This window comes from Mustela lutreola, chromosome 2, assembly GCF_030435805.1.
Source record: "Mustela lutreola isolate mMusLut2 chromosome 2, mMusLut2.pri, whole genome shotgun sequence".
Lineage (NCBI taxonomy): Eukaryota > Metazoa > Chordata > Mammalia > Carnivora > Mustelidae > Mustela > Mustela lutreola.
In genome coordinates, this window is record NC_081291.1 from 65,596,836 (window position 1) to 65,618,877 (window position 22,042).

Here is a 22,042-nt window from a genome sequence, read left to right on the forward strand (position 1 = left end):
TTATCTATTTATTTGACAGAGAGAGAGAGATCACAAGTAGGCAGAGAGGCAGACAGAGGGGGGGAGAAGGCTCCCCACTGAGCAGAAAGCTTGGTGCTGGGCTCAATCCCAGGACTCTGGGATCGTGACCTGAGCTGAAGGCAGAGGCTCAACCCCCTGAGCCACCCAGGTGCCCCTAAGATGTTTTCAACCACATTCATGTTATTGTTTACATTCGTCATATTTCCATTTTGCTGTTACTACACTATGGTAGTGTGGCCCCAAATCATAAAGATAGAACAGTAGTTCAAAAGAAGTTCGTTAAGCAAAAAAGGAGTATGGGAAACAGTAACAAAACTGTGCAATATCAAAGGTGATCATATGTGGGATCAAATGTGATCAGGGTAGACGAGTGTGTAGAAGGGGATGAGTTTACACAAGTAGAAAAAAAAAGTGTGAATCAGAAGGACAGATGTGAGGGGCACCTGGGTGGCTCAGTGGGTTAAGCCTCTGCCTTCATTTCAGGTCATGGTCTCAGGGTCCTGGGATTGAGCCCCTCGTCAGGCTCTCTGCTCAGCGGGAGCCTGCTTCCCCCCCCTTGCATCTCTGCCTACTTGTGATCTCTTTCTCTCTCTCTCTGTCAAATAAATAAATAAAATTTGGGGGGAAAAAAAAAAAGAAGGACAGATGTGGGAATGGATCTCTGAAAATAGGATTTTGTTAGCTGGTAATCCATCTCCTCTAGTCCCTGAGGCATCGTCTATTATGAAACTTTGTCCAATACTGGCATGAGGCCCACTGAGATACTTGCATCATCCTCACATCAGGCCCTGCAGTCTAGGCAGAAAGCCAATCAAATCCTTCCAGAATGTGGGTGATATCAGGTCTGTGTGATAATGATGCAAAGACAGAGAAAAGATCAAAACCATAGAAGCACCCTTAAAGTTGTTGAACTTAGAGCAAACACCAACACATGATTCAAACTGTGGCTTGTAAATTAAATCATAGGCTCAGAGCAGAGCAAGATTTAGGCAAAATTACTTGATCAAACAACACTTTTGGGTGTCACATAAAATCAATAGCACATAGTGTGAACGAGCAATTTCTGTCCCGAGTGAGTGCTCCAGACAATTGGCTTTATTGTTGACTAAAACCACTTGTGGCAAGCCTTGTTCATTGTTGACCCAGAATTTATCCCCTCCCTTCTTTCCTGATAACAGATTCCTGATTTTGATCCATGCACCAACGTCTCCAATCACAGGCAGTTAATTATAAGGAGTCTAAATCAGTCACGACCAGCCCATTTCCCACTTTTCCAGCCTCTCTGGCTGCTGTGAGACCACGAAACCAATTCTGGCCAATGAAATATGATGTGAAGTCTGCTGAGGGTACATCTATGAAAGTTTTTGGTTTTGTTTTGAATAAAAAGGTTGTACATTCTGGTACCCCTCTTCCCCTTCCTCCCCCTCTTCTTAACTTAACCGTGGTCATGATGCCTGGTGCTCGGCCGTCATCTTGCAAATATGAAGCAACCAGCACGAGGTGAATGCTGAGAGAATTCTAGAGACATCGGCACTGACATTACTGAATATCTGTGGTTGCCTACATCCAGCCTTCCTGTTACCGAAGAGAAGTAAACCATCTACTTTAAAATCACTGTAACTTGGATTCTCTAGTACTGGTAGTTGAAAGCATTCCTAATGCGTGTACCCTGATGTGTCAGCTCTCCACATATTTTCAGAAAAACATGAGGGAGACGTACTCAATGACTCTTTGTTCTATTTATCACCAAATTCCCTTGTAAGATGATATGAATGAGCTTCTAGCTTCCAGGTGGGGTTAGCTATGGGAACCCCAGCAGGAAAAGGAGAGAGAAGAGCGTGAAAATGGGCATTTAGCCCATTGGTTCCCTGCCTGTGAGTCTCCCTGTGTTGGATCTGTTCTTCAGTGGTGGGGTTGCTGCTGGGGGTCCCACGGAAGCCAGCCTCCTCTGCTCAGCTCTCGGTTCTGGTGACCATCCCCTTTCTCTTCAGGCCTGTTGATGGTAACAGCTCTTCTGTGTTGTGGCTATTGCAACATCCCCCAAGGTGCTCCTACACCTACATGTTTCTAAACAGTCCTTGTAAACAAGCTTTCCTAAAATCATCCTCTTCTGAGCGTGCCTTTATCTGTTGGTGCACTGACTGATCTACCAACATCAGTCCACAGACTTAAAAGAAAACACACAAACAGACACACACAACTTGCATCAGAACACCAACCACACACCACTGTATTCATGAAGACCAGCTGTCAGGCAACAATCTGGCTCCTGATCTCGATATGTGTGAAAACAAGCAGCAAGAAGAGTCAATGCACTCCATTCATGGTCTCTCTGTGTCTCTTCAACTACTGTGCAGAGAAATGGACAGCAAGTACAAGACACTTTTGAACAAAGTACATGGGCTAGTGGGGAAAAATATTCACATGAGGCTCTGAAATAAGAGAAAATAAGGCAAAATACAGCAAATACTGTCTTTGTGGCACTGGCAGCTCTGGGAGGCACCGTCAATATCTTGATCACCCTGAACCGTTGGCTTCAGGACAAGACTACAACCATTTTTCACACTGAGGTTAAGATATCAAGAATTTGAAGACAGAACTGTGGTGTCAAGGCTCAGCCTTTGAGATGACTCTTTCCCTTACATTTGAAGATTTTCTTCTCTTGGCAGAGAAATAAATCAATATACAGGCAACCACTAGAAAAATTAGAAACAGACTGTAAACTTTCAAATCATCAGACAAAAATACAAACACATGTGTGCGCACACATACATATCAAAGAAGACAAAAAAATACACATGATAAAACAAAAAACAGAGGAAGCATTAAAATGGAAAACATAACAGAGATAAGATGACAGAATTAAGACTAATATATGAGTTATATCAACAAATGTAAATAGGATAAACCCATCCTTTTAACAGAAAAAAGACTCACATTGAATCATAAAACAATCTTCTATTGTATGTTGTACAGAAGAGATGTACCGTTACCAAAATGACTTAGGAAACTTAAAAATCTAAGTTAAAACAAGTTATACAAGAAAATACTGAGCTGAGTCTGCAATTACCGATGAAAATGTTAAATGAGACTCGAGGACGCTAATAGGAGAGAGCAGTATCCACATTAATAATCTAGTTTTTAAAAATCTCTGTGCACCTCTATAATAAATCTCTATAGCTTCAAAATCAAGAATAAGATATGAGGGACACCTGGGTGGCTCAGTGCGTTGAGCCTCTGCCTTCGGCTCAGTTCATGGTCTCAGGGTCCTGGGATCGAGCCCCACATCGGGCTCTCTGCTCAGCGGGAGGCCTGCGGGAGGTAGAGAGAGAGGAGGAAGCAGGTTCCCCGAAGAGCAGAGAGCCCGATGTGGGGCTTGATCCCAGGACCCCGGGATCAAGACCCGAGCCGAAGGCAGAGGCTTTGACCCACTGAGCCACCCAGGAACCCCTATTCACTGTATTTTTGTCCAAAAAATGACATGAAACTCAAAAAGGCAAATAAATATGAGCCAGGAATGTCTTGGAAAAGAAAAGTAACATGGTGGGGCTAGACCTATCAGATGATAAAACCACATTATGAAATTATAATTTGTAAAGCAATTTGGTACCCAGAGATTAAATAGACAACCCAGTGAACCAGAATAGAAAACCAGATAATTTACCCATTTAAGGTAACAATTAAATTAGAAGAAAAAGATAGCTTAAAAACTTAACTAAGGGGCGCCTGGGTGGCTCAGTGGGTTAAGCTGCTGCCTTTGGCTCAGGTCATGATCCCAGAGTCCTGGGATAGAGTCCTGCGTCAGGCTCTCTGCTCAGCAGGGAGCCTGCTTCCCCCCCACCCCGCCTGCCTCTCTGCCTGCTTGTGATTTCTCTCTCTGTCAAATAAATAAATAAAATCTTTAAAACAAAACAAAACAAAACAAAACTTAACTAAGTATTTGGGGAAAAAAGAAAGTGGGCACACTATTCCATTCCTTAAGTCAAAATAATTTCCAAATGGATAAAGGATTTACATATTAAAAATAGACCTTAAAACTCTAGAGAAAAGAATAGGTGAATTTATAATATTATGATAGGGAATGGAGCACCTAAAACCCAGTACCCCTAAATACTTAAGAAATTGGACTATATAAAAATTTAAAACTTCTGTGTAAAATATACTATAAACTAAGGTAGAAAAGAAAGTGGGAATGAGGGCATCATGAGTGACGGAGAGAAGGGCTCATGTCCTTAGTCCTCAAAGATTTAATCCTATAATCCTATATGAAATGTGTAAAGAATATAAACCAGCAGTGGCTTTAAAAAGTCTCAACTTCGGGGTGCCTGGGTGGCTCAGTTGGTTGAGCCACTGCCTTTAGCTCAGGTCATGATCCTCGAGTCCCGCATCAGGCTCCCAGCTCCATGGGAAGTCTGGTTCTTCCTCTGACCTTCTCCCCTCTCATGCTCTCTCACTGTCTCTCTTTCTCTCTCCCTCTCTCTGAAATAAATAAATAAAATCTAAAGAAAATTTTTTTAAATAAAAAAAGTCTCAACTTCACTCATAACTAAAGAAATGGCAAAGAAAACACTAAGGCATCTTCTCTGTTACCCCTGCCAGACCAGCAGAGATCAGTACATTTGATCACACCCAGTGCCAGGGAGAATGTTGGGAAACAGGCTCACTCAGATACCCTAGAGAGTTCAATTGGGGCAACTTTTAGGGAGGGTGGTTTGGCAATATCTGTCAAAATCCTTTGACCCAGAATTCACTGCTCAGAATTTTAATCCACAGATCTCCATTCAAAAGTCTTCCAGTTTGAACAAACAAGAGTGTTCAAGACCTGTACTGGAAGACAGTCCCCTTTCTTGGGTTTTGCTTCCCAAGGCCTTAGCTCAGTGGGGCCCAAGCCCCTTTGTGCATCCAAATCCACTGGAGGGCTGCTGGAAGATGGGTTGCCGGGCCCCACTGCAGGAGTTCCTGATTTTTTGGGTCTGGGGAGAACCCAAGAATCTGCATTTCTAACAAGTTCTCTGGTGATCCAGAGGCTGCTGGTCTGGGAGCAGCCCTTTTAGTTTGTTGTGGAGCCTGCTGTGGGTGGAGGGATGGGGGCCTGAAGGGGTGAGTTCCTTTGAGGGAAAGAGGAGGAGGCAAGGTGGAGATGAGCAAGACTCCCCAACACAGGACTAGGGAGAGGAGGAGGTGATGCCGTGAGCTGCCCAGAGAGGGACCTTTGATCGGCATAAGGAGACAGGACTTTGGTCCTGTTCCCAGCCTCACCAGACTCCTCCCCCACCTCAACTCTGCTGTTTTGGAGACAGCAGCTATTCTCCGTGAATCCACAGGCGTGCTAAGGAGCGTGTATTAGCCATAAGCAGACAATACAGACTAACAATCAGAGAGCCAGGTTACCTGGGACGGGGAAAGGTGCTCCCATTTCTCAGACAAGGCTCAGAGGTGATGAGACTGGTCTGGAACACTGGACAGTATTCCAGCTGAGGGAGGTAGTCGTTTGGTGGACTCAGCTGTTTTGATTTGATGTTGAGAAATAACATCTTTTCAAAATATGGTGCTGGGAAAACTGGATATTCCCATGCAAAAGGGTGAAGTTAGACCCTGACCTTACACCGTATTAAAAAACTAAACAGATTGGAGACCTGACCACAAGAGCGAAAACTTTAAAACTTATGGGTGCAAAATAACATGAATCCTCTTCCATTTAAGAATCATGATGGAAAAAAATCTTACCGATCTCAGAAATCTAAACAGTTGAATCTGACCTTTGAGCCCCTGGTATTCCTCATTGGTAAGGAGGTAGGCTGACTTCCTGGTGGAAGGCTGAGACAAAGGGCATTTCTGTCCCAATCACCTCACTCCGATTGCCAAGCCCTCCCTCCCTGCTCCTTTTAGCAAGGTGAAATTTACATACAGGAACCTGAACAAATCTGAAGTGGGGAACTTGAATTTTTACCTATGTATGTACCAACCACTGCCCAAATCAAGATATAGAACATCTCCAGCATCCCAGAAGGTTCTGTTATGGCTCTTCCCCTTGACCCCCAAAGGTAATGTTATTTATCTAGTTCCACTGTTTAAACTTATACAAAAAATGGAATTACAGTTACTGCTCTTTTGTGCTTGCTTTCTTTTAGTCAATATGTTTTGTTTTTAAGATTTTATTTGAGAGGGAGAGAGTGGGAGAGAGAGAGAGAGAAAGCCTGCACACCCACGACTTGAAGGAGGGGCACAGGGAGAAGCAGACTCTGGGGTGAGAGGGGTCGGGGGGGGGGGGGAGGCAGTGCTCCATCCCAGGACCCTGGGATCACGACCTGAGTGGAAGGCAGACACTTAACCAACTGAGCCACCCAGGTGCTCCTAATCAATATAATGTTTTAAAGATTTCATCCTGTCCTGGCAAGGGTCAAGCATTTGTTCTTTTTCGTTGCTGTGTAACATTCCATTGCAGGGTAAATCAGTTTGTTTCCATTCATCCTTTGGACATCTCAGTTGTTTCCAATTCTAGGTTGTCATGAATAAAGCTACTACTTTTTTTTTTTTTTTTTTTTTTTTTAAGATGATCATAGAGCTTACCTATGTTCAGCCTTACTAGGTACTGCCACGTTATTTTCCAAAGTGATTGCATCACCTCACCCACCAAAAATGTATGACAGATCTGGTTAATTCTCAATCTTCCACATTTGGCATTCCTCTTTTAATTTTAGTTTTTCAGATGGGATCATTCCTTTTTAAGTTTGAAAATATTTATTTAAAACTAGTAATAGTTTTATTTACCTAAAATGGGTGGTCCAGGGATGCTGAATGTTTGAGAAATTTTCTGGACTCTTGTTAAGTATTCAGAAATTCCCTGAGGGTTTGTGGGTGTGTTTCTGCCTATGTATGTGCCATAGTCACAGATGGGGCTGCTCCAGACCCCACCCTCCTTGCCTTGGAACAGACCCTTCATTTCTCCATGAACAGGAAGAGCTTAGTCGGGATCCCAAAGGGAGATGTTTCCCATCACCAACAACATCTGGGGAACATCTGGTAAGCCCATCCCAGGACAGGGAGACACTTTGCTAGAGAAAACACATCACTTATTTGATTATTTTTATTCTCCTATATTTTCTCTTTTTCTCTTCTTCCCTTCCTGCCCCCCAAACCCCACCAACCCTTGGGTTCCCTGCTCTAAGCCCCCACTCCACCCCTTGCCAACTCCCTGCCCCGGTCTCTGTCCCATCTAGTTTTCCCAGTACACTGGCCAGCAGAATGCAAACCTAGGCAGCCTGAGACACCCGCATTAACACAAGTGCTCAATCCTGCCCAGATGATCAGCAGGCAGTGACTTCTAGAAAGTAACTCAAGGAATGTTGAAGCTGGTGGGGTTCTCTGGTCCAGTGCCTCTATTTTACACATTGGAAGAGTGAAGTCCAGAGAGAGGGGAAACAACTAGAACTTCACTACACTCTAAGTCATAGAAACTCCCTTAACCTGGGGACCTGACCCAAGGATTTGAGGCAGGAAGGAGGCAGCAGTGGAAGAAAGGATTCCTTGGAACCAAAACGGTCTGCAACCAGCAGTTACAGGGAGGACAGGGCTGAATGTCTGAAGGGGTCGTGGTGGGTGGGTGGCCACCTGCCATCATAGCCCTAAGGGCTGAGTCACCTCTAACAACACCCAGCTCTGGAGCCTTTAACTCCCTCTTGAGCTGTCTTAGCCACACCCGTGGCTTCAACGTTCTGCTCTATGCTGATGACCCTTCCATCTCCACTTCCAGCCCTGCACACTCCTAGAGCTTCAGCTCCCTGTATACATTTACTAAGTATACTTAATGTATTCAACAGGTTCTTACCAAGCACCTAGGAGAGTCGAACACAGCCCCTGCCTTCCCACCACTCCCAGACAACGCAAGGAAATGCACAAGTAAACCACACAACTGAGTGTGAGGTAAGTACAGGCTGGAGATGAGCATCTTGGGAAGTCTGAATCAGGATGAGGAGGACACAGTCCCCAAAACATGCCTTGGCCAAGGGACTGGAGTGGTTATCAAGAGGTGTGGGTGAGAGTGCAGAGAGAAGGCTGGAAGAAACTTAATGAGATTTAGAACAGAATATCTCACATGTAAATTAAAACTACATGCAGCCGTACCAATATTACATGCATAGAGTATAAATAAAAAGACACATATACCTATTACAGACACTGAAATGGAACAGGGGAGTGGGGGGTGGGAGCACAGGAGAGCGTGGTAAGGCTGCAAAGGTGGGCAAGGGCCAGATTATTTGGGCTTTGTAGGCCCCACAGAGTTGAGACTTCATCTTTAGGACACTGGGAAGTCACTGAAAGCTTGGCTCCAGCTGCCAGATACCTATCCCTACAAGTCCCCCAGACATAGACACTCCATACATACAGCACGGGCAAGAGCTGTAGCTTCTTCCAACCTGCTTTCCTCCTATTTTTCTTCCCTGCAAAGGTGAAGGGCAGGCAGACCCCTTCTGGCTGGCTCTACATAAACACCTGTGGCTCAAGGGGCCCTCACCATCATCTCCAGCCCAGAGCCATCCATGCTGGAGAGATCACCCCAACCCCTACCTGGGGGAAGGTAGAAAGGAATCCTGAGGGTTGGGCTAGAGAGTGACAGCATTCATCTAGGACAGTCAGAGAAAAACCCAGAATGCAGCGGGAGCAGGACTGGGAGGGGGAGGGTCAAGCTCCCACCAAGGCTCCCTGGAGGAGGCAGCGCAAGTTGAGACCTTAAAGGCGATGAGATTCTGGTAAGCGGCGAGAAGGCGGACAGGCATTCCAGGCGAGAGGAACGTTGTGTAGCAAAGGCGTGAAGGTAGAAACGCTCAAGGGACATGTGTGCTGGGTAAGGTCTGATCTGAGGTTGGGGAGAAGGGCAGAGGATGGTCTCCTGGCCAGGGATCGCTGCCGGGGCATGCACACACTTTCCCCTGTGTAGTAATCAGGGAGAGCTGGCCCCTAGTCAGGAAAGGCCTTGGCGGGAGCAGAGAAGGCAGTGGGCCATTTTAAGTGGCCAGGGTGTCTGGCTTGGAAGACATCTTTCTCTCTCTCTCTCTCTCTTTTTTTTTTTTTTTTTTTTTAAGGAGATATAGGGAGGGAGTGGGTAGGGGATAGCTGTTTCCAGGAACTCCCAGCTCAGGGCTTCTGCAGGGTCTCAGACCTGTGGGCAGAGGTGAAGGTCAGGCCCACAGATGACCCCCCCCACACACACCGCCTCGTTCCCCTTTCTCTCTGCCCAGGTTCCTCTCCAGTCACAGTTTATTTTTCAGGCGGATCTGGGGGTGGGTGGTAAGGAGGGCGCAGAGGAAGAACGTTTAGATTGGACGATAGCAACTGCCTCGGGCAGGGCGGGGGTGAAAGCCTAGAGGAGGCCTCGGCTCTGCCACCGTCGCCGGGTGGCCTTCCGGACGCTCCGCTCTGCTCCGGGCCTCAGTCTACCCATCCGCGAACGGGGGCCGTGTTGCGAGGTGGGGGATCTCTTTGACCCCGCTCTGCCGGTTGGGAGCGTCGGCGACTTCAAGAAACTGCGGGAGGGGTACGGGCGAGGGCTACTGAAGGCGCAGGTTAGCTCCGGCGCCCGCGCAGGGTCAGAGTCCGCAGGGAGGCCCCGCGGGCCGCTGCACCCGGCTCGGGGCGGGGGGTGGGTGGCGCCTCCGGGGCGGGGCTGTCGGGCTGCCTGGCGGGAGGCCGGGCGTGCGTCAGCGCTGCGAGCCCCGGAGTTTTCCACTGACGAGGAGGGCGGAGCGGCGGGCGGGGCCGGGCGCAGCCAGTCTCCCGCCGCCGCCGCCGCCGCCGCCGCCGCTGCCGGACGCGCAGAACCCGAGGGGCGGCTGGGCGGACGGCGGGCCGACGGCAGCCCGGCTGAGCGCGCACGGGGTCGCGGCGCGGGGGGCGTACCCGGCCGGGACGCGGGTCGCATCAGTGTCCCGGGCGAGCTCCCGGATCGCAGGTGAGCGCCGAGGGGCTGCGGGCCCGGCGGGCCGGGATCTTGGGGAGGGAGCGTCCCGCGCTAGGGGCTGCGCCCCTCCGGCCCCTGCCACTTGCCCCTCCACCCCCGGCGCCGGGGCGGGGACGGGCCGGCTCGGCCCCTGCCTGCGCGCGGCCGGCCGGCGTCCGGGGAGGGGAGGCAGAGAGGAGAGAGTGGCAGGTTTTCCGCTCCCCTCCCCCGCGCCGCCGCCGGTACCCCCAAGAAGTCGCGGAGCCCGGAGGCGGGTGCGGGTGGCGGCTGAGCGGAGATTGGCGCCGGTGGCGGGGTGACGGGGTGCGCGCGTCCACAGGAGTTTCCTTTTGACCCAGTTGCCTGAGAACTTTTCAGAAGTTCCTCGCGTGGCCGGAGCAGGTGACATTTGTCGCCTTCCTCGGGCTCCCCCCCTCACCGGGGGCAGGCGCCGGGGTTGGGGCGCGTGCCTGGCGCCCCCGGCCGGCTGGGGTCAGGGAGGGAGTGGAGAGAGAAGATCGTGGAGGAGTGAGGCTTCGTGAGTCACGGACCCCGGCAGGAGGGAGGGAGGAGGGATTGTGTCGTACGCTCACCTGTTTGTCAGTCACCGTCACACGCAGAGGCCGCCGCTGTGAGTCACGGACGCAGCAGCCCCACCGGACACCCGCGGGCACACGTAGGCTCTCTCCCACGCACTTCTCCCCTCTACAGCACGTACTTCCTCCCGGTCCTCAGTTTCCCCTCCCTGGGGGCCCTTCCACAGACTCGCACCCTTGGATGTCCCCACCACAGCAGCCCTCACACACTTAGTCACTCCAGCTCTCTGGCACGGACACACACATAGCCTACACTCCTCTGACACTGGAGAAGCTCTCCCCAGCTCCACTGCCCACCCCACACCTCCACTCAGATGTCTCACAGTCCTCTGGAGCAGGCCGCCTCCTCTCGCCCTCCAATCCTTGACATCACCACCCTCTTCGTCTCCACATCCGGTGGTCGGCAAGCCTAGTCCCCTTTCTCCTTTGCCTTCCCTGTCCTGTCATCACTCACCTAACCCTGGCCCGGGGCCAACTAGTCACACCCCCCCTACGGTCGGGGACTGAGCCATCTTTTTAAAATGCAAATCTGGTATTGTCACTCCTTACTTACACCCTTCTGTGGCTTCCAGTGCCCTCAGGCTAAAGCCTGCCCTGTCAGCCCTGGCTCTCGTAACCTGTCCCAGGATGCCCCTCCCCCTCACCATTCTGGCTCGCTTTCTCCTGCTGTGCCCCCTCTGGAACTTTCTACCTCTCTTCCTCCTAGAGATTCTTTTTACCCTCAGCTTTCCCCCTCCTTTCCCACCCCTCCCACTTGCCATCCCAGCACTCATCAAGGTTTTGTAACTATACTCCTTGCTCCTAAATTCAAAGCCGCAAGAGTGCAACCCTAGTGTGGATCTTGCTCCTTGTCCGCCCAAGTGCCTGACTCAGTGCTTGGCATGCCGTGGGAGCTCCATATTTGTTGAATGAATGAGAATGAAGGAGGCCTTGCTTAGCTGGAGGAAGCAGTTGCTGTCAGGTGCAATTTCCCTTCTGCAGGAGCAGTTGGCCTCCTGTAGGCAGCAAACATCTGGCACCTACCCAGTGCCAGGCCTTGGAGGCCAAGGCTGAGGAACTGTGCCCTCCCCCAGGATCACTTTCTGAGAGATGGGGGGATGGGGTATGCGGAGGCTTCCTGTCTGCCCTCTCTGTGCTTCTGCCCAGAGTGTTTTTCTAGCCAGTGCCAGTGGGGGCCAGAGGTACTCAGAGGTGTCTTTTCCTTGTCCCAGGAAGTAGTTCTTGAGAGTCTGAAGTCATGTGACCCCAGGTGTTAGGGGGAGCTGGCCTGACCAGAGCCTGGGGATCTGAGGTTAAAGGACACATTCTTCAGATTCCCAGAGGAGGATGGATGAAGCTGAAGGTGCTCTCTCTCCAGTATCAGCTCTGGTAGGGAGCTGGGACATGAGGACTGCGAGCTGCAGAAAGGAGTTGATGTGATTTCCCAGAGGCCTTGAGATACTCCCCTGGTTACCAGAGAGCTTTTGTTTGCCTGGTGCCCCAGGATGAGGGGACCTTCCTGGGATTCAGTGTGCCCTGAGTGTGTAGACAGTTGGGGAGTAGTAGAGTGGGGGAAGTCTCACCCCTTCATCCTAGCCATCCCACTCCTGTGTGTGGTGATAGGAGGGTGGCCTGATCTCAGGGCCCAGGCAGATCCCGGAAGAAGCCTTGCTCTCTTTGATTCAGGGCTTGTCTCTGGGGCTCCTCTGGGGGGTGTGTGGCATTTCTGTCTGAGCCAACTCTTGGGAATTGCTTTTCCTTCCTCCAGGACCCTAGGAGGGGGCCGTGTTCACCCTGGGAACAGAGCCATGGTTGGGATTTTGATTCCTGGGTAGCTGCGGAGGGCCCCTCCCCCCTCCTCTGACTCACTGTCTGACACTTTTCTTGGACTCTTTCACTATCTTCATTCCTTTTTCTGACTTGGCCTGTCCTTGTCTCTTGCTGAGTCTTTCTCTCATCTCCTGCCTCTGCCTCTCTTGGTCTCTGGATTCCCAGGTGGGACAGAGAAGCACAAGACCCAAGGGCTGTTCCTTCTCCTCCCTCCACCCCAGAGGAGAATCAGGGAAGAGCTAAGTTCTCATTACACTCTAGGTCTGCAGATCCTCCTGGGGTTCACCACTAGAACCTGCAGCATGGCTGTAGCTTCCCTGTGTCCCTGTTTTTCCTGACATTCATAACACCTTCACCTTAAATTCCCATTCTGTAGACATGCCCAAGGCAGAGCCAGGGTGTCTGGCTTAAATCTGCTTGCTTGGTATCTGTCTGTTTACTTCTGGGGAACAAGGTGTCTCCTGAGATGCCTATGTTGGCATCGGACCACAGCCCGAGCTTCCTACCCTCAGAGCCGCCCCCTCCTATGGCTCCAGTACAGGCGGATCTCTGGTCTGCACATGTGTACCCCCAGACTAACTGACAGGATCAGGAAGTTGCACTGAGGTCCACCTCTGCTGGTCCTTAGGTGCCTTCTCTATGCCAGACTCTGCTCTAAACTTGGGAACAGGGATGGTCAGGCAGAGAGGCCCTCTGCCTGGTGTGAGGGAAAGACAGCGAGGCTGCAGCAAGACTTTGAGAGAAGGGTGGGGTAGGGGATTCCCAGAGCCTGTGGGAGCCCAGAGAGGCATGTAGTCAAGAGTGAGAAATAGGGGTTTCAGGGAGGCCCTCTTGGAAATGACTGTTAAAGGAGAGTAGGCTGAGTTCCAGCTTGTGCAAAGGCCAGGAGGCGGGCAGGTCATGGCAATTAGGGGAACTGCAAGTTCAGCTGGAGTATAGTGAGGGAAAGGGGGAGGCAGCAGCCAGGCATGCTTCAGCCTCTCGTGGAATTCTAGGCTTGATCCTAAGGCCCAGCTTTCCTAAGCATGGGGATGACAAGCAGAGATCTTTATGAAGATCACTCTGGCTGCAGGGGTACAGCAGGAGCAGAGGCAGGGAACATTGACAGTTGCAGTGGAGACAGAGACATAAGGTAATAAAATTGAAGGAGCCATACATGAAATGCATAAAGCATATGAATTCTGTGTGTACAGCTAGATGAGTTTTTAGTTTTATTTTATTTTTTTAAGATTTTATTTATTTATCAGAGAGAGAGGGGGGGAGAGAGCGAGCACAGGCAGACAGAATGGTAGGCAGAGGCAGAGGGAGAAGTAGGCTCCCTGCTGAGCAAGAGGCCCAATGTGGGTCCTGGGATCATGACCTGAGCAGAAGGCAGCTGCTTAACCAACTGAGCCACCCAGGCGTCCCGAGTTTTTAGTTTTAGACATTCGTGGAACCACCAGCCAGGTAACACAGAACATTACAAGAAACCCACTCACCCAGCAATGTGAAGTCCCCAGGCTCCCCCCTCAACTGCTGTCCCCAGTGCATATCAAACTCCCACCCCTCCCATTCTGACTTGTATCATCACTGATTGGGTTTACTTTTCTTTGAACTTCATTCACGTGTATTCTTGCATCTGGCTTCTTTCATTCCATATGACATCACTGAGATTCACATGTTGTATCCAGGAGCTCCTTTTTCCCACAGTGTAGAATGCCATGTTCACTCAGCACTTACCACTGTCCTAAGAACTTGACACGTACTGATTCTTGTAAACCTCCCAACCCTGTGAGGTTTTAAGACAAAGAACTGAAGACACCGAGAGCTTAAGGACCTTGACCGGGGTCACGCAGCCGAGTAACAGCCAAACCAGGGTTCCAGTGTAGGCAGTCTGGTTCTGGAGCCAAGGTTCTTAATCCTATGCTGATGGCCTCCCTAGTCCCTACTGTCTCTGCCTAGCCTTGTGTGCATTAAATGAGCTAGTGTATGCTTGCAGGACTGGGGGCCTGGATGTGGCCGGAGGGAGAGGGAGGAAGGAGTTGTTGAGGATGGCTGCAGGTTTCTGGCTTGAGTAACTGGGTGGGTGGCAGTGCCGTTACTAAGATAGGGAACATAGGAAGAGGAACAGATGGCACAGGTTGGGGGTGGGGAACAGAGACAAGGGGTTCGATTTGGGGCCTATGGAATTTTATGTTTCTTAGGGACAGCCAGGCAGAGATACAAAGTGGGCATTTGGTTTTGGCGGTGGGTGGGTCTTGAGCTTGGGCGTGTGATGAGGCATTCAGCACCCTATGGACAGCATCTGAAGTTTGGGAGAGGATGGGGTCTCCCCACCGGGCTGGTAGGGCAGGGTATGTGTGTGTGGCTTGGCGGCGTGTGTTTGTGTTTGTCTCTGGGGTCTGCACGTGTGTACATGTGTGTGCGCCTGGCTCTGGGTCATGAGTTCCCCCAACTCCTAGGAGAGGCTGCAGGTCAGCTGGGAGCTGGGTTGTTTCTGTTTGTGGTTTGGCGGGGGTTGCGGGTGCCAAGCCTGAGAAACTACCCGCTGAGAAGTCCCCGGAAGCACCTGTGCGTTCTCTTCCCCTGGCCCAGTGTGAAGGGTTAGCCAGGAGAAGAGTTTCTCTTGCTTCTCTCTCCTCTGTGGGGAGAGGCTGTGCTCAGGATGAATTTTATCCAGTAAGTCTACTGACCACGCACCTTCTATCTAGCTGTAGGATCCAGAGACTCTGTCCTAGGCTTGGCAAAGGGGACAAGGGTGTTTAGAAAGGACACCTGAGGAGAGGAGATTGCCAGCCTTCTGGTCGGTTTTTCCTGTTCTCATTTCCTGTGATGGCAGTGGGGGAGGGGCTCCCCAGCGCTAGGGCCTCTTCACCGTTTCCCCTTCCTCCTGGTGACCTCCTGGGGCCCAGGCCTGAGCCCTGTAGGACATAGAGACACTAGGTAGCTCAGCCCTTAGGCCTGAGTCCTTTGGGGATTTCCAGGGATAGCAGAGGCATTTAGGGGTGGGAGCCCCTAAAGGGGAGACACAGTAAGCTGTGTCCTAAGGTACCCCCAAGTCACCAAGCTACAAACAGGAGACACCTGGATGTCATCTTGATTGGTCGGTTTCACTAAGAGTTGTTGTTGGTGGTGGTGGTGGTGTGTGTGTGTGTGTGTTTTGAGAGGAAAAAAATAATTTTCCATAGGAAGTTAATTCAAACAAACAGAGCTAGATGTTGGAGTCGAGGCAAGATGTAGATGCATTTTTAAGATCAAACAGGAGTTGTTAGAGACACATGAAGCACAGCCAGGCCTGGAAACAGGGGACTTCTGCGGGGCGGGGGTTTCTGAGGGAAAGTCTGAGTGGCTCTGTCACGGGAGAGGAGGGGCTCCGGAAAGTCCTGTGTCTGGGAATCGGGGCCAGTGTCGAAGGCAGCCTGTTTCCCGGAGTGCCCTGGTCAGCCTGGCCCCAGAGACAGAAGGAGAGAGAGAGAGAGTGTGTGTGTGTGTGTCTGTCTGTCTGTCTGTGTGCGCGTGCCCGTGCATAGGGTGGTGTATCTGTAGGAGTGTTTGAGGGTGGTGGTGGAGGAGGAGGGGGAAGGAGAGCCACTGTACAGGGCTGTCTGTGCAGGCTGCTGCAGACGGCCTCACACACACAAAGGCACACAGATGCGAGCTGTGTGAATCACCCAGCCAGTGAGTCAGCCCCCAGGATTCCTGTCGGGGAATGAACGAGGCCCGGCTGAGGTCTGTTGGTCCATCTGTTGGTCTGGTGAATGCATGTGTGTAGGTGGGTTGTAGGAGGTAGTGGGGAAGGTTCCCAGTGGTGTCCTAGGAAGGCTTTTGGGCAGAGATGGTGGGAATCTGTAAGTGCTAGGAGGAGGGTCTGGACCTCGGTACTCTGCCTGTGGCAGGAAACCTCTCGAAGCCATCCCCCTGCATGCAGAGCCACGGGGGAGGCCTGGGACACCTTGGAGGGTAAGGGAAGTTGGTTGAGACTGAGCAGCCGCTGCCTTTCTGCAGGCCTGCCACCCAGAGGTTTCTCCTTTCCACTCCAGGCTGTCAGTGTGCGGACCCCAGAGTACCCCCTGCCCCACCATGACTGGGCCCCTGAAGAGGAAGTTTGACCAGCTGGATGAGGACGACTCCTCGCTCTGCTCCTCCTCCTCCTCTTTGTCCTCCTCGGGCCGCTGTTCTCGCTCCTGCTCTCCAAGCTCATCAGTCTCCCCAGCCTGGGATTCTGATGAGGAGGGTCCCTGGGATCAGTCGCCTTTGCCTGACCGTGACTTCTGTGGCCCCCGGAGTTTCCCCCGTGAGTCCCTCTCTCCTCAGAACCACCGCACCCCTCCTTCCTTCCTGAAAATGAAATTGGGAGGCCCCTGACAAAGCCATGCTGGCCTCTGGAGGTCGTGTCCCAATGGCTTTGGCTCTCCACCGTGGCCACTTCCCGTAATACAGTGGTCACTGAGGAATGGCCACTGTCCAGAGGCACCTGGGCCCGGCTCAATTCACCTTTGACCTCAGGACTCCCTGCTTAGAAGTCCTGCAGGTCAGGACGGAGCTCCTCAGAATCGCCCTGGGGCCCTCTGGCTCCAACTCCTCCCTTATGTTCCAGTTTCGTTTCTCCAGCTTGCACACCCTGTCCTACCAACTGAACCACTAGAGTCTCACGCCCCACACTGTACTGCGGGGCCTGTCAGGCCGGTCCCTCTCCTGTCAAAATGCCGTTTGGTTTTGCCTGAACATAGTGGAAAGGTTTCGTCCCCAGTTACTTTTCAAGCTGGCGTCATTCTGATTTCAAAATGACAAAGAGCCCTAAAGCAGTATTCCTCAATTTTGTTCTTCATTATTGCTGCCCCCAACCCCAGGGAACTTTTTTAGATATATTTTTCCTAATTATTACTGCAGTGACATTTTAATCCCTGGGAATGATGTCTTTGTTTATGTATTAATATATGTATCTGTGTATTATACATAGAAAGAGAGTATGGTTTTTAGCACATAAAACCTAACAGTATGTTGACTAAACTGGATTTATTCTGGCAATATAAGAATGGTTTAATATTTATAAAATCCAGTCTTAGAGTTTACCCAATGACTATGTCAGAGGAAGAAAAATAAGAGAGCTGCTTGTGGATGCTGAAAAACTCTTGATAAAATGTCATGTTTCTTCTAGATAAGGCCCTTGGTAAAATAGTAATAAGTGAATTCTACCTTAAGTGATTAAATGTGTCTCAGCCCAAAAGCTGGCATTCCTGTCAGTGAGAACATACTGGAAGCCGTCCCACTAAGGAACAAGATGAGGATGTTGTCACCACTAGTAGTTAACATTGTTCAGTAAGTGCTACCCAGTTCAGTTTGCTGAGAGAATAAGAATTCTATGTATTGGATTGGGACAGGCAAAATAGTAAGTTGAAATACATAACAGTTGCCAGTATTCAGCTGTTCTAAGGCAACTATTTATGGTTCAATTAAAAGCAATAGGATACCAGTATTTGTATAGAATATACCAAATATAGCTTAGTAATCAATATACAATCCATAACTTAGGCAGTTTCAGATAAGAGCCTTTCTAAGCCTGTTGCAAAATGCAGGAAACTCAAGGAAAAGGTCAATATATTTTTAATTACATGGCCTTAGAAGTTATTTTGTAAAATGCCTTGAACAAAAATAAAAGACTAAAATATTTGCAGATAGCTTAGACAGATGATCAGTGTCTTTAATATCATATATATAGAGTTCCTACAAATGAATAAAAAAAAAACCTATAGAAAACTGCCTAAGGAACCTATAAATGGCTAATAAAGATGACAGAGGTGTTTAATCTAACAGTCTCATTTGGACTGGTAAGTAATAGTAAGGAGGGCCATTCAATTTTACCAGCTCTAATCCTAGCCAGGCTGGTTCCTAAATTCAGATCCATTTCTTTTTTTCTCGGGGTGGGAAGTCACAGCAGGACGAGAGAGGAAAGGTCATTCAGTACCATCTTCCTGGAGGTTTGCTGAGCCTCACAGAGAACTAATGTCCTGTGCCTTCCCTCTGTGCCTTCCAGCCCTGTCCATCCTGAAGCGGGCTCCCCGGAGGCGGCCAGGCCGTGTCGCCTTTGATGGTATCACCGTCTTCTACTTTCCACGGTGCCAGGGCTTCACCAGTGTACCCAGCCGTGGTGGCTGCACTCTGGGCATGGGCCCCCGCCACAGTGCCTGCCGCCGCTTTTCCTTGGCTGAGTTCACCCAGGAGCAAGCCCGGGCACGGCGTGAGAAGCTGCGCCTACGCTTGAAGGAGGAGAAGCTGGAGGCGCTCCGGTGGAAGGTAGGGGAGACCCGTCTCCATTGCAGGGGCTCTTGGTTGGCTTCTGAAGACCTAGCCTTAGAGGGGAGGGGCTTTTAGGGTGGGAGCCAGTATGCTCATTATTAATTTAGGGAAGGAGGCCTCTGGGGCCAGTATTGCTCCATCAGGGCCTGTTACCTGGATGATCCGCAGACAGAGTGGGGTGTGGAAGGGCCTGTGTTTGCTGTAGTGGCTGGGGGCATGGTGCCTGAAGCTGTCTGTCTGTGCCATGTGAGGGATGGATAGTTGATGTGACCTTGGGGGTGGGGTGTCAGGCTGGCTGTGGAGGGAGGCTGGGGGCTTGTCCAGGAACTGGGGAAATGACAGGAACAGGAAATCTCTTTGCCAGTGCCCCAAGGGCAGTGTTTTTGGCCTTCACATTCACTGTGGTATCCATGGTGCTCAGCCCGAATAAGCCTGTGGGGAACATTTGTCCAGTGACTGGTGGAGGTGGGGGCCAAGACCCCTGTCTGTCTCTCACATCCTTCCTCTTTGCTGTGGTACAGCTTGCAGAGACGGGGGTGCCTGAGACGGAGGCCAGCCTGCCACTCACAGCGGACGCCATTGATGATGCCTCTGTGGAAGAGGACTTGGCCGTGGCCGTGGCAGGTGGCCGGTTGGAGGAGATGACCTTCCTACAGCCCTACCCGGCCCGGCGACGGCGGGCTCTGCTGCGGGCTGCTGGGGTGCGAAGGATCGATCGTGAGGAGAAGCGGGAGCTGCAGGCTCTGCGCCAGTCCCGAGAGGACTGTGGCTGTCGTTGTGATCGGGTCTGTGACCCCGAGACCTGCAGCTGCAGTCTGGCGGGAATCAAGTGCCAGGTACGGGCCGGGAAGCAGAACCTGAGCTCGGGCTTCTCTGGGCTCTACAGGATCCTTACTTATGCTCTGCTCTCTCTGCAGATGGACCACACTGCGTTCCCTTGCGGCTGCTGTAGGGAGGGCTGCGAGAACCCCAAGGGCCGTGTAGAATTTAATCAGGCCCGCGTGCAGACCCATTTCCTCCACACCCTCACCCGCCTGCAGCTGGAGCAGGGGGCCGAGAGCCTGGGGGAGCTGGAGGCGCCCAGCCAGGATGGCCCAGCCAGCCCTGGTGAGCAGGTCCTGGCCCCTGCTTTCCCACTAGCCAAGCCCCCCGTGAGCAGCGAGCTGGGAGACAACAGCTGTAGCAGCGACATGACCGACTCCTCCACAGCTTCGGGCACCAGCGAGGCCCCGAGCGGCACCGCCCACCCAGCCCTGCCTGGCCCTGGCTTCCAGGCCGATATGGATGATGACAGCCTGGCCCGGGTCCTGAGTCTTAGTGACTCTGACCTGGGAGGGGAGGAGGAGGAGGAAGAGGAAGGGAGAGTGGGGAGCCTGGACAACCTCAGCTGCTTCCACCCAGCTGATATCTTTGGTACTGGTGAGCCCGGTGGCCTGGCCAGCTGGACCCACAGCTATACCAGCTCTAGCCTCACGTCAGGCATCCTGGATGAAAACGCCAACCTGGATGCCAGCTTCTTCCTGAACAGTAGCCTTGAAGGGTTGGGAGAATGCAGCTTCCCTGGTGCCTCAGTGCTGCCCAGCTCAGATGCCGGCCAGAGCAACTCTGTGGACCTCAGCTTGTCTTCCTGCGACTCCTTCGAGCTGCTCCAGGCCCTGCCAGACTATAGTCTGGGGCCTCACTACACCTCCCGGAAGGTGTCTGACAGCCTGGACAATCCGGAGGCCCCCTTCTTCCCCCTGCCAACCTTTTCTCCAGCAGGGGACACCGGTGCTTGCCTCCTGGAGTCCCTTGTGGGCCTGGTGGACTCAGCCACTGAGGCCCCGGCACCCTTCATGGACAGCCAGTTGTTTGAGGACCCGGCCCCAGCGCCTCTGGTGGAGCCGGTGCCTGTGTGAGGACTGGGGGACCTTTTCGTGGTCGTAAGAGCCCTGTTGCTGCTTTGTTGTAATTTGGGGGCTCCCTGAGGTCTGTATGTTAAGAGTTTTGGCTCATCCATGTAGGCACTCCTGAGTTTGTGCAACACTCTGGATTGACTTATTTATTTTTGTAACTACTTCCGTGCTGAAGAGAGGGCAGGGAGGGGGCTTTCCCTGTCAGCCACCTGGGCCCCCCACCCATCCCCCGAGCCCACGCAGTCTCTTCTTCCACTTTCCATGGTGTATGCCAGGAACAGGAGGAAATATGGCTCCCCTGGAGCTTTGCAGACCCCTTTCCGGTCTCATGTGATGTTCCTTAGCCTGAACAAGACAGGGCTGAAATCTGCCACTTCTAATGGCTTCTCTTGCCACCCTGAGCCCCAGACCCATGGGTGGCTATATTTTCTGGACTGTGAAGACTATAATTTATTTCCATAATTTATTTGGAGACTAGAAGGTATAGGCTTCTCCCCTCTGGCTGGTGGGCAGTGCTGGAGTTGGGGTAGGGCACAGACCCCTGCAAGTCCCTCTGCCTTGTCGTGCATCCCCTACCCTGCCTGGGCTTTGGTACAGACCAGGTGTGGATTGGGTGCCTATAGTCTACTGCAGCAGCAGCCTGGCTATGAGAGGCAAGTGACTGGGGACAGTGTCTAGCTAGGGGGCTGGGCTGGGCTGGGCTGGGCTGGACTGGACTGGACTGGCCAGGCCAAGCCAACCGTGACCAAAACCTGCTTCTGCCCCGACACAGCCCCCTCTGCTTCCTGTACTCTGCCTCATGGTCTTCCTCCCCAAAGGCCACAGGCTTTATTCTGGGCCCGCTAATGTAGAAGGGAAGCAGGAAGCCCAGAGAGGGCAAGGGACTAGCCTCTGTGCCCATAGCACGCTCCTGACGACTATCTCAGGGCTTGCTGGGCACTGCATGTCAGCCCCAGCCACCTGCCCATGCCCTAAAGCCAGTTGGCTCCGGTGAGGAGAGGCCCTTTTGGCTTTTATGCTCTTTGTTTGCCGATGTTGAGTTTTGCATCCTAATTTCTGTATCGTCCTTGAGCGTCAGAACTATAATTTATTCATTTTTCTCTATGTCTGTGCCAAGAAGCCCAGGCTCTGGGCCTGCCGCCTTGCCCAGGAGGCCTTGCCAGCCTGTGTGTTTGTGGGAACACCTTGTACCTGAGCTTACAGGTACCAATAAAGAGGCTCTATTTTTAAACTGTGGACTGCGTTTGTGGGACTGGGAGATGGGGGGTATACCCTTGGGAGGTAGTGTGGGGGGAGGGAGAGGCTGTCCCCGCAGGATGGTGGACTCAGAGGCTATGTTGGGGTAGGAGTGAGGGTCACAACCCAGTGGGCCTCCTCCCATGCAGGCCTCTCACCTTGGAGACAGGAAGCCCACTGGGAGGTTTCCAGGCAGAGCAGTTTTCCCTTCCCACGAGCCCATCTTCCCCAGTGATCTCCCAGGGTGGTGGTGAGCTGGGGCAGTGTATAGT

At 51.7% G+C, this 22,042-nt stretch overlaps 1 protein-coding gene across 2 annotated transcripts; it reads left to right on the forward strand.

The window, feature by feature from the left end:
- Window positions 1-9,813: 9,813 nt before the first annotated feature.
- Window positions 9,814-21,765, forward strand: CSRNP1 (cysteine and serine rich nuclear protein 1). Of its 2 annotated transcripts, none has more exons than XM_059162038.1 (5): window positions 9,814-9,970; window positions 16,383-16,636; window positions 18,377-18,636; window positions 19,161-19,475; window positions 19,557-21,765. In XM_059162038.1, exons 2-5 carry the CDS (start codon window positions 16,423-16,425, stop codon window positions 20,535-20,537), a joined length of 1,770 nt encoding a protein of 589 aa, XP_059018021.1. In that variant the 5' UTR covers window positions 9,814-9,970; window positions 16,383-16,422; the 3' UTR covers window positions 20,538-21,765. The 2 variants fall into 2 exon arrangements, with proteins under 2 accessions (XP_059018021.1, XP_059018022.1); XM_059162039.1 differs by having other exon boundaries at window positions 9,816-9,970; window positions 16,348-16,636.
- The last annotated feature ends 277 nt before the right edge of the window (window positions 21,766-22,042 follow it).

Coding starts and splice junctions, on each gene's coding strand:
- CSRNP1 (XM_059162038.1), top strand. CDS start 16,423: ATGACTGGGCCCCTGAAGAGGAAGTTTGACCAGCTGGATGAGGACGAC. Junction 16,637..18,376: donor TGGCCCCCGGAGTTTCCCCC/GTGAGTCCCTCT, acceptor TGTGCCTTCCAG/CCCTGTCCATCCTGAAGCGG. Junction 18,637..19,160: donor TGGAGGCGCTCCGGTGGAAG/GTAGGGGAGACC, acceptor GCTGTGGTACAG/CTTGCAGAGACGGGGGTGCC.